General features: G+C 43.1%; 1 protein-coding gene across 2 annotated transcripts in view; it reads left to right on the top strand.

Moving 5' to 3' along the window:
* negr1 (neuronal growth regulator 1) overlaps positions 1–18,428 on the top strand; it is a 203,260-nt gene that overhangs the window by 97,492 nt on the left and 87,340 nt on the right. For both annotated transcript variants that reach the window (XM_084066297.1, XM_084066296.1), the window contains exon 3: positions 17,527–17,652. In XM_084066297.1, the coding sequence (XP_083922423.1) occupies positions 17,527–17,652 (126 nt within the window). The remainder of the gene's footprint in view (positions 1–17,526; positions 17,653–18,428) is intronic.

The raw sequence follows: 18,428 nt of genomic DNA, 5'->3' as shown, positions 1-18,428 counted from the left end.
GCATTATGTTTAATTGAGATGGTTTGGGTCAAAGGTCAGCCACTAAGCGCTCAGGTCTCTCCTCTCTAGAGGAGGAACTGATAGAGAATGAATAGAGAATAAGCTACTGTTATGTTCTAGTTTGTCTTGCTCTAATATGCCAATCGCAGAATCCTTTGTAAAGGAAGTGGAAGGTTCACTCTGATTTCTATATTGATAATGGCAATGGTTATAGGGAGAGAGCATATTGTCGCCGTCGGGCGGAAACATTTGTATGCCCAAAACGGTTGCTTTTCAGGAAATGGAAATAAAAGAACCTGTGTTCCAATCAAGGGGCCAGCTTGAGATTTTTACATTGACTCCAATACGGAAGAGACAGTTCATATGAATGGCCTGTAGTTTCGCTGTTTTACCCCTGCAGGTGTCAGAAAGAATAACTTTAGACTAGATTTTCTTACCTTAATAAAAATGGTCATAAATTCTATATGCTTCCAGTTGCTAGTTGAAAGTCTCCTTTCAATCATCATGATATGCGTTTTGCTAAATTATGGTCCCATTTATTTTAAAATTGAAGATAAAGTAGGCTATTCTCTAGGAGGGGCGGGATGATTTGATTGACAAGCTACACAACCAATAGCATTCATTGGGGATTGTTTTCCGGTTCCTGTTCTCGACGTGCTTTTGGGCTTATATTAGAGATGGCGGATTTCAAATTCCTGAACAATCGGCTTCATTTTCGGTCTGTAGAAACCAGCGGTCTGGCTTTGTCCATCTCTTTTATACAGTCTATGGTTCCAATGGATCAAATGTAGTTATTTAGTCACAATCTCTTGTTAATACTTTTCATTGGTTCAATATTCATAAAACCCACAGACAGACTTAAAGTCACAAATGTTTAGCATCTTCATATAATTGGTCCTCTCCTCACTAATGTTGGCACCATTTTGTCTACTCACTCTGCATCTCAGAGGTGGGTTGTTGACAGTTCAGAAACCTGCCTACGATACCTCGATGCGACACGTTGTAAGCTTGTAGATTGGCTAAGTATAAAATAGAGGATTTATTTATGAAAAAAAAAAAAACTTAATATGGAGATACAGCTGGGTTTCTGCCCGACACTAATACAAGGCACGCAAAAGTATGAAGAATGACAAGAATGCCTCAGGATTTTATCCCAGTGCACTGAGGCCAAAGATGGACATCTTAAGCCCACAGTAATTCATACATAATAATCACATGACCTTGTTGCTTGACAACAATAACAGATTTTCATGTGACACACAGCCGTGTGACAAAGTATGAATTAGGCTTTGACCAATAACCTTCAAGCTTGGTTAAGTTTGGTCTAGGAGGAAAAGGTTGGTCAAACCCAGGGGGATTATTGTCATATGATTGACATGCTGTAGGTTGTAACCTAACAACACAACAGTAACAATCCATTTTAGAGATGTACTTCTTATGGCATTGAACATTGCAGTTGTATTGGATTTGTAAACATACAAGTAACCATGTCCCAGTGGTAGAAACCAGAGAAACACGTCTACAGTGGGTGATTTCCTACTGATGTACAGCCTGGAAATGCAAGACTGATCTTTTACTGCATGGTCCAATGCCAAGTCATCTACAATTGAGGTTTTCAATTTCAGTTTCAATTTAAGCATTTAGCAGACTCTCTAATCCAGAGCGATTTATAAGTGCGAGTAAATCGCATGAACCCCAGTCAACAAATGATGTCACCTCAAATGTAGACCAGTTTAATCACAGCTCACGCAACTACGTGTAATTGCATCATTCTGTACAACCGAGCTATAGCCTTGTTGTATGTACATTGTTTAACACAATGAGGACATTGTGTTAAAGTTGTATTGTTCTTGCTTATAGGCATCTAAAAACCTTTAGTTTTTCACTGAATCTCTTACTTACAGTACACTAAAATAGTTCTATTGAAGCTGGTTTATACTTATCGGTGAAGCATTTATAAAGATTGCAATTTCTCTTTGGCCGAAGTAGATCGTAGATCCATCACCACACTAGTCGACATGTCCACAAGCAGCCAGTTGGTCAATGCAGGGACTATGCCATCCAGATTGTCCATGTATAGTAGTGCTTGGCCACTGAACTAGCATTCCTAGTTGTGCAGCCTCAATCGCAAACTGCACAGTGTAACTACAGTATAAATATTGATAGATAATAGTTGGACAGGGAGCCCACACCTATTATTAGACTCTATTTATTGTTTTTGGACCCATGCACAACAAGTTTACACTTGAACACTGAAATGTGGTGATTCTAGTAATGATTTCATCTCTAAACCAGAAAATGCACTTTTATTTAGTGTCCTGCTGCATGCTGCCACAGGCACTTACTCTTTTTGTTGCCCTCTTGGTTATTCTATTTGCAGTTTGTGCTTGAGTGTAGCATCACAGATTAGGGGGCAAAACAAGCTCATCTCTCTTGTCTGTTACTATCAGACACAGGTAGTAAATATTCAATACAACAGCGAAAGCTGTCAGAGCGTACAACAACAAGATATCTCCAAGCTGATATTAAGTGCCGTTCCCCTTTAAACATTTTTTGTCCTCAGAGGTGTAAATCCCAGCAGAGAGCTTAAACTCTCTCTCTCTCTCACTTCTCACTGTGACTCCGTGCACGATTCCTCTGTGCAGTGTTTGTGATAGAGCCCAACCTTCAGCAATCGACAACAGCTTTAACTGTGGAACAGATTGGCAGAAGAAGGAAAGAATCGAAAAGAAACAAAAGAAAAACACCAGGCAGCGGCCATCTCAGAGACACAGTGCCTTTAACCCATTAAAACCGGGAAAGCATCTGTGTCATTTTAGATTTTGAGCTAAAAAGCATTATTTTATACTTTGGCTATTGAAAAATTGCAGATCTGCAAGCTCACAGCGTGTCACTTCGTGCCGTGCTACGAGCTTGTAGATCTGCTATTTGTGAAAAATCTTGAAAATATGTGCAAATCTTCGAATATATATTCTTTTAAAGCTAACATTTTGAACTCAAATCTTTGCTTCTGGGGATCCCTGGAACAAAATATTTTGAGATGGGTGTCCGCAGCCAAATACTTACATATAATTTTGGGGGTCCTTGACATGAGGAAAACTGTTAAGATTTAGAAGACATTTTTAGAATCGGCCTCAGGTCTCAAGAGGTTAATTGGACAGAAACATTTCACAGGCAGCCCTCGCCGGCCCCTACAGTGATCTTTCGCACATCCTGCTGAACGCTGGCTGACCATTCGACAGCGGGGCGCCACCACAATGTTTCATCTCTAAAATGGATCAGGTTCCACAAGTGCAATTAAGCAGACAGTGAGAGATATCCTTCCTCAATCAGCTTCCTTGGCTTGGAGCTGCATGCTGGAGGGTTTCAGTTTCACAGGAACCTCCTGCGTTGTCGACGCAAGCCATCAGTCAGGCCTTTGTATGGATTTATAGCAGCATGGTGTATAGGATGTGCTATCAAAGACGCCAAGACGATATACATCAGAGAGGAGTGGCGCTTTTTTAATGGACTGTTATGTAAGCTAGTAGTCACCCAGCAGTTTGCACCCTGTGAACTCAGTATTTTTTGGACAGTCGGCACCATCGAGTAGCACGATAAATAGAGAGGTATGGGAGCAGACATCTATACTCCCCAACAGTACATGCTCAGGGTGTATATATATATATATTTATTAATAACTGGTGATTTATTGAATATTCATGACTTGGCCTTTCTAGAGTACTCCCTGGGTATGAATTGTCCTGTAATACCGACGCAATGTTTGGAGCCAGTCTCTTTTCTTGCCCCCAGGGGGTCGGATCCGGCAGCAAAGCAGTCAATACTGGGCATCATCAGAGAACAACTGAGCCAGCGGGTTTAGCTGAGACTGACACTCTCTCTCTCTCTCTCTCTCCCTCAAACGCACGCACGCACGCACGCACGCACGCACACAGACAGACACAGGGACACACAAGGACACGGATACACACCATACACCAACACATGACACACACACACACACACACACACTTTACATGCAAACACACAAATAACCAGTAAGCATAAACCTTCCACCCGAACAAACACTTGTGCACACACATATTGTAGCGCACACAGAAGCACACATACAGACAAATGGACACATTTACAGAAACATGCACGCAAATGGCCTGGGAATAATTAGCCATCCTATCCTACAATAAAACCTTCCTTTGTTTGGTATCCAGTGCTATTCGTCATGGACTTGGGTGACTCACCAATAAGAGAGACATGTAAAGAGAGAGAAACGGAGAGCGAGAGCAAGAGAGAGAGAGGGATGAGTGTTTGACAAACAATGGACGGCTGTGTTTGGATCCTCGCTCCTAACTCTCTTTGTCTTCAAATGATGCATGACCAACAACTACAGCACTTCCTGGAAGTTCAGGCTTGTAGCAAATGACTGAAGGCTTCATTTGCTGAATACAAGGCTGCACATCACTATTTGAAGTATGTGAGTGTCCCCAGGGGTGTGCAGTAATGCATTACGCTTAGTTTTAAGTTTAGTTTTTTAGTTTTTAGGAAGTACTTTTCACGTATTTATACAGAAAACTATACTTCTACTCTTTACTCAAGTATATTTGTGTGCAGGTAATCTACATTTGCCATTTATTCCTTGTTACAACTTGACCCGATCAGAAACAGATAACAGGCTCCAATACATAGTTTTAGTTGTATTATATTCTGCACATTTCTAATGATTAGGGGTGGATGGTGTGGGAGGTTGTTATACATGTGGTGATAAACTCGTTTTTCTTGGAAGAAGACCAACTTTGGCACACTCTGTCTCCAGTCTGGTCAGGATCACCTGTGCCTGCTCAAATTGGTCGGATTGCAGGCATAGTCTGGGTCTGTTAAGACTACAACAGGGAGTTGTCTAGACCTCATACTGTAGGTGTAATAGTGAAGCTGAGTTCTTGCTCCTGTCCACTGATGGCCTTTCTAAGTGCATAGTCCAGGACTAGAAGAAGGTGGCAAGGGTCTCCCTTTGCAAAACCCAAGCCAGGATGTCAAACTCCTCACTGATGCCGTCTGGGGTTATCACTTTGGCTCAAATGACAGTGATACACATACTGAATGTTTTTCTTGTGAACGGTTGAGTCAAGGATGATTCTCTGACTCATAAGCAGGCGATAACGTTTTCAGATCTTTATCCATGACCTTGAATATGTGATAGATAAGAGTGAAATGATAAAACCCATCTAACTTTAGCAGCAAATGCCTGCAATCTGTCATGGACTTCATGCTACGGTACGGCTCCGAGTCTGACAAACCAATGAACCGAGAGCCCAAAAAGATCACATCCAGACACCCGTGGAGTCAAGCATCCCTCCTCCAACTGAAACGGCAGTACTTTGTGTCATGGTGCCTGTCCAAGCCACTCTCTCCCCATTAATCACCACCGGGCATCTGTAGTTTGAACTCTGACCTTTAGCACTACGTCAAGGCTTGGTGACAGATGGAAACAGAGCTTTGTGTCCCCACATCAGATCATCTGCTTCTACAACGCACACTTGGACAGGCATAGACACATGCTAGACTCACACGTCACAGGCAGTCGTAACCTTACAATACAGTCATACAGCCGCCCACCCCCAGCAATAAGCACACGCAAAGACTCAGTCTCATATAAGCATGATTTATACATGACACCACCGTCGTGCGGCATAAATAGCAGATCTACAAGCTGCACAAGCTCACAAACGCGTAGCCTATGCGGCACGTTGTGAGCTTATATATCTGCTCCTTTTTGGCATGCGACACCGCGTACAACGTAGCATAGCTTGGGTGACAGTAATGGCGTTTGTTCATGCTCTGGTATTTCGAAGTGGGGAAACCAGCGCGACCTTTTGAAAGTCTCGCTGTTGCCCTTTGCATCTTCACGCGTTTTAAATAATCCTTTTGTGCTTGGCTCCGCCTATTAAAGCCCCCGCTCCCATGCATGGCTAATTGAAACGGCGCTGTGATCGCCGTCTTCGAGGATGAAAGTGACAAGTGGCCCTCCTAGATGAATTTTGTTTATCATAAGCAAGATGCTGGAGCTGAAAGACACTGATTAACATGAATAAATTAGATGCTATTTCAATAAGTGGGTGATAGCTTATCTTTGAATTACATGCCCAGTGCAGCACTCTTCATTCGAGATTAATTGCCTCTCACAAGGTATTTCCGAGAGTTCATTTTCATCAATTGATTTCCCTAATTTGTGAATTCCTCAGAAGTGCATGAAATTGGCAACAAGTTCTGCATAATCACGGTTTATGCGTCGTTAACCTCATTGGTAATTACTCATCATACTGTATGTATCAGCTGTGACATTTGTGGAAGCGTGTTATTTTTGCACCATTAGGTCACAACAGGAATATTAACATCAACCGGTGGCTAATTGCAGGCTGAACTTCAGTGCTAGTCTAGTGCTAGTCTGGGCTGTTCCAGAATTCTGGGGACCAACCTTTTTAAAAGGCACTGTTCCTTGGTAGACTTTTTCATTCTCTTCCCAGGTTAAATCTCCCGGGCGTGGACTAGTGGTACTCAATGTGGGGTCTGGGGACCCATAAGGGGCCTTGAGGGGGTTCCAGGATTCTCAGCTAAATGATTGATAGTTTGGAACCAATTGGTCCCATAAGGTTGCATTTTGTACACTCACATAGGATTTTTACATTGGGGTTCCAGAGATAAACATTTTAATAACTAATATTTTAACTGTAACCAAGTATCCCAGAAGCCCAGACCACAGAGACACCCAAAAGCATTTTAATGAGGTAAATAAATGCAAGCCAGGCAGAATTTCCTTTCTTCTTTTTTTAAATGTACAGTACGATTATGGGATTTCCTGCTACGTTATTGTTACATCCAATATTAGGGTTATTTCTGTGCCACTCAGCATTGTGGGAAATGCATTAACAATGTCGCTCAAAGCATAAAAGTGGGCCATAGAAGATGAACCGAGAGAGGAACACAACTTCTGGGCTTCATAGCCGGAAACCATGGCCACAGATTCAACGTTGCGCGGTGTGCCAGGTGCAAGCTCGGCGACTCTCTAGAGGAGTAGCGGCTTACCGAGATACAGCAGTAAAAATAACAAGTAGGTCACACCTAAACAAACAAAGATGCAAGGCACTACAGATGGATCCTGTGCAAAAGGACACGATACACATCACACAGTGGCAGGAAAATCCATTTAGGTTTGGATCAGACAAATTCCCATAGCCTGCATAACCCTAAAATGTAGTACAGTACTGCTCAGCGTTGACATACATACTATAAGTGGATACTCTCTTGGTCCCCTGTTCAAATGTACCCTCTGGCAAATGCTCAAGTACATTAATAGGGTAAATCTCTAGATTAATCTCACCTAATGTGTACCATTATGGAATAATGTGCATTAGCCTACCTAATGTACCTGACCTACAGTATGGAATGTATTTGTGTCCACACACACAGACATTTTTCTGTCTGCCGCGTTGAATCATGTGCACCAGAATCCCTGTTATTAAGCTATCAAACATTTCAGGCACGAGGAATTCTTAAAACAAAGGGATGCCCAAGACGGACAGGCAATAAGTGCTTGATGAGGCTTTATGTGTTTAGGCCCTGCCAACGCCGGGCACTCATCATTCCTGCTCCGCTGCCACTGCTGCTGGGCTCCTATAAATGGAAAGAGAAAGAAAGAAAACATCCCCCTTTCTGAGGACTTTTATTGCCTTTTATTATTAGGGTGTGGTTTCGTGTTTGTCGGTTGAAAAAATTGATATGTTTCATAACACCATGAGAACGTGGCGGGTGCTATTGGGATCTACACAGTACAGTAACTTTCAAAGATTATTGGCCAGAGGTCACTGACGGTCGGTTGGTATACATGTACTATGTGTGCATGCCTTCACACGCGCACACGTTCAAGAGCACCCACAAGCGTGAACGCACGCACGCACGCACGCACGCACGCACGCACGCACGCACGCACGCACGCACGCACGCACGCACGCACGCACGCACGCACGCACGCACGCACACACACACACACACACACACACACACACACACACACACACACACACACACACACACACCCTTTTATTTCGTCTTACTGTCTTTGATGAAAAACAACTTTTCATGAAGAAATGCCATTTCACTTAACCTGCTGGCCCAACCTAACCCTAAGCCTAACCTCCAAACTCCAACTAATGCTAACCCAAACCCTGCCCAGAAGCTTTTCACCAGCCTAACCATAAAATGATCCCTTTCCCTCATGGGGATTAGATCAATATCCCTGTGAACTACGGACCATCTTCTGTGGTTTTTACTAAGGTGCCCACAAAGATAGTAAAACATGCCATACACACGTACACACACGCACGCACGCACGCACGCACGCACGCACGCACGCACGCACGCACGCACGCACGCACGCACGCACGCACACACACACACACACACACACACACACACACACACACACACACACACACACACACACACACACACACACACACACACACACACACACTTTTATCATTGTACAGCAGGCATCTTATGTTTCAATTTGCTCCATTGTTCATTCTTTCCCGTACTGTATCATAACAGTTTGCTAATGGTTTCACACAGGCTCATGACATGCCTACCTGTATATGTAAGACAAAGCCAAAAAGGCATAATTGGACTACCTTTTTTCACCATTTTGTCTTGTTTTTGTTTCCAAGCAAAGCAGTAAGGACCAAAAAAACAAAAAACTTTTCAATTATGACACTCTTTCTACTCGGATGAACTTTTCACAAAGTTAAGCACTTCATATTATCTTCGCTTGCTTTGTCACATCGCAAATGGAGGTAATCCCTCTGAGTAATATAATCTGTCAGTGTTTATGTTTAGTTTCCGTGTCTGACGCCTAATTAACGGATTGGAAGTCAGTTTTCCTATTACAGCCTGCAGCGAGGACGGGGAATAAGAAACGCCTTTTAGGAATAGCTAGCTACAGTATGCTCAAAGTGTCTCATTACTGAGGTGTATATTAAGTCCGGCTTACAGGTGAATTTGACAAATTTCCCCTTTATCAATGTCATCTCTAATAACCCTATAATACCGGAAGGCGCGGCGGGTGGTGGGGGGGGGGGTAATTTTAGGATTACGCAGTCATTCAGGGACAAGGTAGTGATTTCTCCTTGTGGTAAAGTAAAGCCGCATAATAAAACTTTGAAATCTGCCCCAAACCAATTTTGAATGTACCGCACATTGATGATTAAAAGGACTATGCGTCCTTCCTTATACCAGCTAAGCATCTGGATTCATAACAACGGCCTTCTGTGTTGCAGCGTTTGGTCATCCTGGCTGTGTGCCCTGCCATTGAGGAGGGTGGGAAAGGCTGGAGGGTGTTAACGAACGTAGAATCTGAATATATCATCGCTGTCGGCCGGGCAGAAACCTTACAACCACCTTCCCCTTCCTTTACGGAATAATCCTTATCCTTTCTTCTGTTATCAACCCATTCAAGCCGGGAACGCGTCTTTGTCATTTTAGATTTCTTTGGCTATTAAAAAATAGCAGATATACAAGCTCATAGCGCGGCACCGAGTGCCACGCTATGAGCTTGTATGTCTGCTATTTTTGAGACATTGTGAAAATTTTAATATATATATTTTTTAAACAAACATTTGTAAAATATTTTATTCCAGGGACCTCCAGAAGCAAAGATTTGAGTTACAAATGTTCACTTTAAAAATGAATATATTGGCACAAAACTTTCAAAAAATAGCAGATCTACAAGCTCAAGAGCTTGTATAACTATTTTTTATTATTGTATATTGTATTTTTTAACAGCCAAACAAATCTAAAATGACAGAGATGCATTCCCGGATTGAGTGGGTTAAAGAAAGAAGGAGACAGTGCTGAAGAGTTGGTAGTCTAATAACGAAAATAGATCCAATAAATCCATGTGAACAGCCTAGGGTTCTAACTTCTGTATCACCCGTATAACAACACATGTCACTTCCACCGTTTTATCGCCACCGCTTTCCCTCCAGAACAGAAAGTGAACAAGAGAACAATCCCATAACTCGTTGCCGGCGCGCTCAGCCGGCCAACAACTTAAAAGGATAGTTCACCCCAAAAAATACTTTTTTTCTATCGATTAGTCACCCCATGGAGACTTGAATTCAGGGCTATTTTTTTGTTTTTCGCATTCCTAAGCCAATAATTTGTCTCTTTGTATCTCCCACCGGTACCGCTGCCGGTCATCAAATTATTGGCTTATAGGAATGCGACAAAAACATAAAAAATATCCATGAATTCAAGTCTCCATGGGGTGACTAATCGAAAGAAAAAAAGCCATATTGGGGGTGAACTATCCCTTTAAAGGACCATACCACCTATGTATACAGCATAGGGTTACAACCCTGTATCTCCATATTTCAACTAATTATGTAGCCAAAAATAGCCGATCTACAAGCAAGTGAGCTTGTAGATCGTCTATTTTAGCTATTTCAGAAACATTTTGAAAGTGAAAGTGGTTAAGTGGGCCTGTACGTGTTATATAAATATTGAACCAATGAAAACTATGAACAAGAGCTTGTGAATAAATAATAGCTATATTGTATATATTGGTCACAGGTTCCTTTTTACATTTCCTGAAAAGTAACCGTTTACGAGGTTTCCACCCGACAGCGACGATATATGAATTACAGAGTGGATGTCTTTGTCTCTCTTTATTCTTCTCCCTCCCACTCTCTTTATCTCTAAATTTTTATTACCCCCACCCTCACCCTTTCTTTCCCCCCAGTGCACGGGGCTGTGCGTTATAACAGGGAGGCCTTTGCTTCTCCCCTCTGCGCCGTAATTGGAATGCTGGCTGGCAGTAGGTGTAGCCGGTAATGGGGTCCTGCAATTGGTGGCAGCAGTCAGCCCTGGAGAAGCCTGTCAGAATTCATAGAAGCGGCCAGCGCTGCGTAGACTCCGCTTTGCAGGAGCGAGAACCCCCCCCCCCCACCCCCAGCTCTGCATTTTAATAGTGCAGCTGTAAGCATTTCCGTAATTCGAGGTGGCGTCATTAGAAGCGTATTTATTCACACGGGGCGTCCGCCGAGAGGGAGAAGACGATGGCGGGATCAGCTGTGGCAGCCCCCCTCACCTCTTCTCCCACAGCGGCCTCCCGCTAGGCTATAGAAGCTGAAATTGCAGAGGAACGGGCAAACATGACAATCACTGAGCCACTAATGAATTAGTACATGAAGAAAAAACAACGAGCCGGGGTCGCTTGCGAGGGAACAGTCGTGGTGGCGATCCATCGTCAAAAAACATCCCTGTTGTTTTTGAAGGGAGGCCTAGCAAGGGAGACACATATTGTACGGCATATGGAGATGAGAACGTAGGAGAATAGCAGTTTAATGTAGCTTAATGTAGCTGTTCAAGGGTGAGAGCATGTGCAAGGAAGGCGTCCGTTAAGCACTTCTGAGTAGTGGCAGCAGATGGTGATAGAGCTACTGTACCTCAGGGTAAGAGATTACATTGCTTTTTTCCTGTCACTTTTCCTCAGCAGAAGGCAAAAAGTGTGCACCTTGTACTGTGTTGACCTCTTAACACTGTTTATAGTGTGTAAGCTGTTTCATATGGCCGAGAGGAAAGCTAAGCCTCAGAGGCCTCAGCACTAGACAAACCAACGCACACACGCACGCACACACTCACGCACGCACGCACGCACGCACGCACGCACGCACACACGCACACACGCACACACACACACACACACACACACACACACACACACACACACACACACACACACAGTGGCATAAACACACACACGCCCTAATAACACTTACACTGTCTGGTGAAGGATCGTCAAACTGCATCTTTCCTCTCTCTCTGACAAATTCTAAAAGATAGTTTGCCACCAAGAACTTCCACTTGAATACATTATGTCGGATGATCAATTTGGGGATATTAAAAATGTGGATGCAACCCAAATTGGCTGAGTTGGGTAATCACATCTTGGCCCTTAATTAAAAAGAAAAAAAGGAAAATACCCTGGTAGAGTGGAAATGACTCAATAGAAGTTGTGGTTTAGTAGCATAATGAGCTAATTATATGTCTCTCTGCTTCTTCCTCACACATAGGAATCTAAAACATCCCCATAGGTACTGTACAGTACAGTACTGACCACTGCTTCAGATTGGGAACTCACGCCCCTTGGTTATGCAATACCCACTGTATCCGTTGTTGCAGTACCCATTATCAAATACTTGGAGGCCAGTCTATGATCAGGAGTGGACTATGACATCATATTGATGACATCAGGGATCGCCATATACAGGCATAAAAGGGATAAAGACAGTCAGACACAAACAAAGACAGGTTTTTTTTTTGGTTCTGGACAACCACTGATCCGACCGACTCCCCGCTTGCGACCGCACTCCCTCGGGTCCTTGACGATACACAGGACCCCGATCTAGGAAGTATATAGGGTTTAAGTGGTTAAGAAGTTATTTAAAAGAAGACAATGATTTATCAGTCAGGGCTCCTCAAGCAGGTTGGCCCAGTGTTGAGGATGCCTGACAGCAAATACACCGTCACCCGTAAAAGTCTTCAACCTCAACTGAAGAACAGCCAGCTGAACCTCAGGCTGTGGGTTAAGGGTTAATATAGCAAAACATTTAATTAGGGCCAGGCCTTAAAGTGCATTAAAAATAAACCACACAATCTTAATGTTTTTTGTTTTGGTAGCTTGATATGAATGAATATGGAAATCCAAATGGATGTCAACTGCTGTTCCAAGTGGTCCCCATGACTCTCTAACATCATCAGACCCGATACCAGCAGTGTCCCCTGTGGTCCCTCTCCGCAACTTAGCTTGCAAAATATCATCGCTGTAGCCTAGCAACCAGACGTCCCTTTCCATATAAACGTGTTAGTTAGCATGCACTTTTTGGCCGTCGTATGACAGCTGGGCACGGACTCGTTTCATATCTTAAGTGGTCACAGTTGAGATCACACCACACAGACACACCTTCATGATACTAGCATAGAGTCCCGCTTAATTGGTTTGTGAGGTCAGGAAAAAATTGTAGGATCATAGCTCACAGTCTCAGGAATAAATTAACAACTCACTTGTCCCCAGACGGACAGCCCCGTCCCACAGCTGTCGAAGTTTTCACATTTTAATGGTTGAACAATTATCTCTAAACTTTGTTCTGTTTAGATCCTTGACTTGTACTGTGTGTGTACTCCTCTGTTGGGTGCTTTCTACACTAAAGCATCTGAACTGAAAGCTAGATATCGGCTCGGGGACCGGCGGTGAGAGGGGCGGCTCCTCAAGACAAACCTCTCAAACCTCTGAAATAAAAACCCTCTCTGCTCCCGGCCAAGAGCAGATAGGATCAAACACCAGCGTTTTCAATTTTGCACTATCAGACACTAAGGAGATGTGTCAACAGTGGGGTCCTACAGCAAGTAAACACAGGAGTACGACAGGCAATAACCTAGATTCAACACCGCCTCCGGACCTCTCACGCCAAAAGGTCCCCCACTTTTATCTCATTTAGATCCCGATCTGTTGATCAAAAATGACCCCCACTGAAGTCGCAGGAAACGGAACAAGAACAGAAAAAAGAAAAAAAAGAAAACGAATCAGCCGTGGTGTTTTCTCAGACTCTTATATCATTGCATTGTGTGTGTTTGTTTACTTGAGCCCCAACACAGATGGTACCTGATATTCCAGAACCACTGAGATTTACCACAAGCTAAATAATACCAGTGATAAACGGATTTAGCTACCGCTAGGCCGGGTGGCCCTACCCATGGTGGTGTAAGTCATGGGTTGCAGCTGTCAGGACTCAAGGAATCTGCGGGTGGAAAATAGCATTTATATCTAATACAGTATCGTATAATGTATCACATTTGTGGCACCCTCTATGGGCAGAAGTGTTTCTGCTTGTGGGACCTTCGCATGTTGCATGTCAAGGTCCCTCAACATGCGATTCATATTTGGGGTTGGTTGCACGTTGCATATATGGAATTTTTCCTTGCCTTGCCACGGGGCAGCCTGTGCCCTATAGATCAATGGCCGATCTACAAACTCACAACGCCTCGCAATGCGAGGCGTTGTGAGCTTGTAGTTCGGCCATTTTCACAATATTTATCTGTGGAACCGAGTCAAACTAAATGTAATGCTTCAACTCTTACAATTCCAAATGCTTGTCAGGGTGGGGGGTCCCCAGTTCAAATATGATTATTTTGGGGGTAAAAGTTTGGCCTGAAAAGTTTGGGAACCCTTGCTATAAACAGTAATGAGTAACTTTGCATGAGCAATCTCCCCAAGCCGGCTGTGAAGTGTGTGTTTAGTAGTTTGTGTTGCATGCCTTCATTATTGACACCGTGTGAGGAAGTTGAATTTATTGTCGGTCACCTATCTCTCCTCTGCAGTGCTGGCAATCCTGTTGATTGGGAAGGTGCCAAGTACTGTGGAGGAGGAGGGGTGTTTTTAATGGGTTAGGATACATTTAATTTTAATAATCTTGTGAGTGATTTGGCACCTGAAATATGTATTTGGAATTTGTTTTGTAAAACAGTGTAATTGTGTAAGATAAGTACATCTTCCTGCCAATTTGGTACCCATCCAGCCTCCACCTGCTAATGGAGACTGGAGGTGTTGAGTTCAGCTTTGGCATGCCTTGGGCTAACAAGTAGACAACACCTTGCAGGGGAGAGCTGCTAGGGCCTTGGGAGCATTTCCTATTAAAGTTGTTGAGTTCTTGGTTTATTTCTTTTTTTTTAGTTTAACTGTCAAGTGTCATTTCTTATTTCCTATTTTTGGAACTTTATTTTTGGCCAATCGTATAATTTATTCTTGAAGTATTCGTTTTGCCCAGGACCTGCACTGCACAAATCTTGCACGGGAACTATTTGTGTTTTGGAAGTAAATAAAATGCCCCAAAAAATTGCATTTGTGGACCTTTTTGGAGCCATGGTCAACTGTTACACGCCTCCTCACTCATTTTGGAAACCAATTACAGGCAAATGATTTCAACATGCTGTTTGACGCTCATTGTCGCATGACTTTCGAGATATTGCGTACCTAATTTGGTAAAAGAAAATCATCTTTCTGCAACAAACAGTGACATTTGTCACATTTGTGGCCAATCGTTGTGGAATAGGCCTATCAAAAATCTGTATGATATATGATTATCACATAAACAGAAATCATGTGTAGCTATTTGTGAGAGTTTCAGACAAACATAGGAGTAGTTGCAACAAGTGTGTTTTGAAGGAAATGTACAACCAATGCAAAACCAAAAATCTGATCTGAAAAGGTTTGGGTGAGCGTCTTCCATGGCCTACTAGCAGTGTGCACAAAAGGTTTGACACTATTAGGTCCAGTGGTTTGCAACATTAGTTCCGCACACACACACACACACACACACACACACACACACACACACACACACACACACACACACACGCACACACACACACACACACACACACACACACACACACACACACACACACACACACACACACACACACACACACACACAGACAGACAGACAGACAGGGGCAAAAAACATCATCCTGGCAGATATAATAATTAAACAAGGCAAACTACTAGTGTGCGTAGTTGAGCAGCTTCAGCACCTGACCAAATGTGTGGTCAGAGTGACATACAGACAGATTCATTACAATAATTTCACACTTGGCTCAACTAATGATGCATCATCCTACAGTTGGCTGAAGGCTATTTGCCTGTGATCATTAATACGTCGGTGTTGATACGTGCATCCGCGGTTGTGCAGACGCTATGCCAGATAGATGGATAGATAATTCATTTTCAGTGTTTTCTCTTGTATTACCTCTCATATAATGCAGACCTCGACAAGTTTTAATAGCCTCAGGAATGTGTTATTTTCAGCATAGATGATCGGCGGGTCTTTCTCATTCACACAGACAACGAATTGTGTTTGAATCAGAGGAAAAAGGTGACGGCACCATCGAGCTCCGAGCAGCATTATCTTCTATTGTTGGCAGTGGTGGACTGGACAGTAACAAAGTACTTGAGTGGTGTACTTGCACTGTATTTGCATTTTTTTTGTCTCCACTAAAATCCAATCTACAAGGTCACAAAGCGTTCATTGTGAGCTTGTAGATCTGCTATTTTCACTGTTATTGATCTTTTTTTTTTACATTTTTGAGGGGTGGGGGTGTACACATTCTATAATGCAATACAATGATATTAAAAAGAAAATGTACTTTGTCATTTGTACTTTGAATGCCAATATTTTTAAAGGCAAGTACTCCAGTAAGTAGAGCTATACTATCAGTGTCCACTGTCCACCACTGATTGTTGGTTATTTTGGAAGTGAGGAGCGAGGAAGGGAGAGAGGAGGACTCACACAAATTGGAGAGAGTTCAAATCACAACAGAGTTCATCTGACTCCATGCAGGGTGACAAGCCTAAAGAGGAACTGGGGAGAATTGTTGATTCAACTTCTCTTTTGACAGTTTTTCAGGAGGCGTTGAGAGGAGGGATCAAGGGTTTAGTTTGGAATAGTTCAGTTGAAACCCCCAGACAATCGAGAGCCCATTAAATAGCATGAGTCACTGCAGAGGCTCTGTGAAAGATACAAATCTGTCAGATTAAAATGGTTCTATTGAGTGTGTGTGTGTGTGTGTGTGTGTGTGTGTGTGTGTGTGTGTGTGTGTGTGTGTGTGTGTGTGTGTGTGTGTGTGTGTGTATACTGTACATGCACGTTGTTTGTCACTTGTTATTCAATGTCTTTGTGCGCGTGTGTGCATGCTTGGCACTTATTTTCTGTCTGAATTTCTTTGTGAGTGTGTATTTACAGCTCGTGTGTGTGTGTGTGTGTGTGTGTGTGTGTGTGTGTGTGTGTGTGTGTGTGTGTGTGTGTGTGTGTGTGTGTGTGTGTGTGTGTGTGTGTGTGTGTGTGTGTGTGTGTGTGTGTGTGTGTGTGTGTTTGTAATAGTCTAAACTTATAGTCTTTATTGAGCGCTAGGAGGATTTTCGTGCTCAGAAACTTGCCATTTATGAAATCATGTCCAGCAGGGACTGTTGATGATTCCGATCTCTTGAACTTATGTCTGGACTTGTTTGGATGTACTGTATAAAGTCCTTAATACAGCCAAATGAAGATTCAGCCTAAAGCTAGGATTTATGAAGCCACAGAACATACAGCGTACCACAGCTCAGCTGCCTCACCGCCTGCCTCTTAAGCCTAAGTTATACTTTGTTGCACAACAGTGTGCTTCGCCTAGCATCCAGAATATTTTCGCTTCATCTGCAGGGTGAGGGTTGCTGCAGACGCATTTCGGCACCGATTTAGCGTTACTTCAGCAGCACCCGGACAGTTTTGGTGCTGTTACTTGCAATAGTCCGGTCTTTTGTTTTGTGCCCCGGGCTGCAGCCCTTTAAGCCTGTGCATTAAGCCGGGCTTAGGGTGTGGGGGGATAGTATTCAGGTTCAAACTGCTAATCTTTTTGTTTATTTCTTCCCTCTTTCCATTGCAGTTCCCCCAAAAATATACGACATTTCTTCTGACATCACGGTAAACGAGGGGAGCAACGTGTCGCTCATCTGCACGGCCAGTGGGAAACCTGAGCCCACCATTTCCTGGAGACACATAACCCCATTAGGTGAGTTCACTTCACCTCTAACAGGAGACACATAACCCCGTTAGGTGAGTTCACTTCACCTCTAACAGGAGACACATAACCCCGTTAGGTGAGTTCACTTCACCTCTAACAGGAGACACATAACCCCGTTAGGTGAGTTCACTTCACCTCCAACAGGAGGAGGATAATGGGTAGAAGGTTGGAAGCAGTGGTGGAAGAAGTACTCGATACTCTTAAGTAAAAGTATCAGTACCACAACGTAAATACTCTGTTAAAGTAATAGTTCTGTATTCAGAATTTGACTTGAGTAAAAGTGCCAAAGTATTGGCATGAAGATGTACTTAAAGTATCAAAAGTTAAAGTTCTCACATTTTAAAAGTGTGTGTTGATTCTTGCTGGAGGCTTCACAGTATGTCTCTACTTGTTTTCTAAACTGGATTCCGTTTAGACTTGGTTGGATGTACTTGCATATACTGTAATTCTATATAGTTTAATACCTGGGTAAAGAAAATAAGCTCTTACAGTAAGTAGGAGGTACTGTAGGTACTACGCACAACATGATACTGATCGGTTGATAGAACAATGAATGGGTGGATGGATGAATGAAAGGAGGGAAGTGGACAGGAGAGGATGAATAAATGAATGATGGAACAATAATGAAGTAAAGGAGACATGGAGGAGAAGAGAGGACTACAGGAAACACCTCTACTTCCGGGCTAGAGTTGACAAAATGTCAGCTATTGCTGCATTTACTTGCTCAATAAAGCAGCTATTTGTGTTGCCCAAATGCATTCAGC

Source organism: Gymnoscopelus microlampas (genome assembly GCF_963454915.1).
Source record: "Gymnoscopelus microlampas genome assembly, chromosome: 9".
NCBI classification, from domain to species: Eukaryota; Metazoa; Chordata; class Actinopteri; order Myctophiformes; family Myctophidae; genus Gymnoscopelus; species Gymnoscopelus microlampas.
This window is presented reverse-complemented; position numbering and strand designations above follow the sequence as displayed.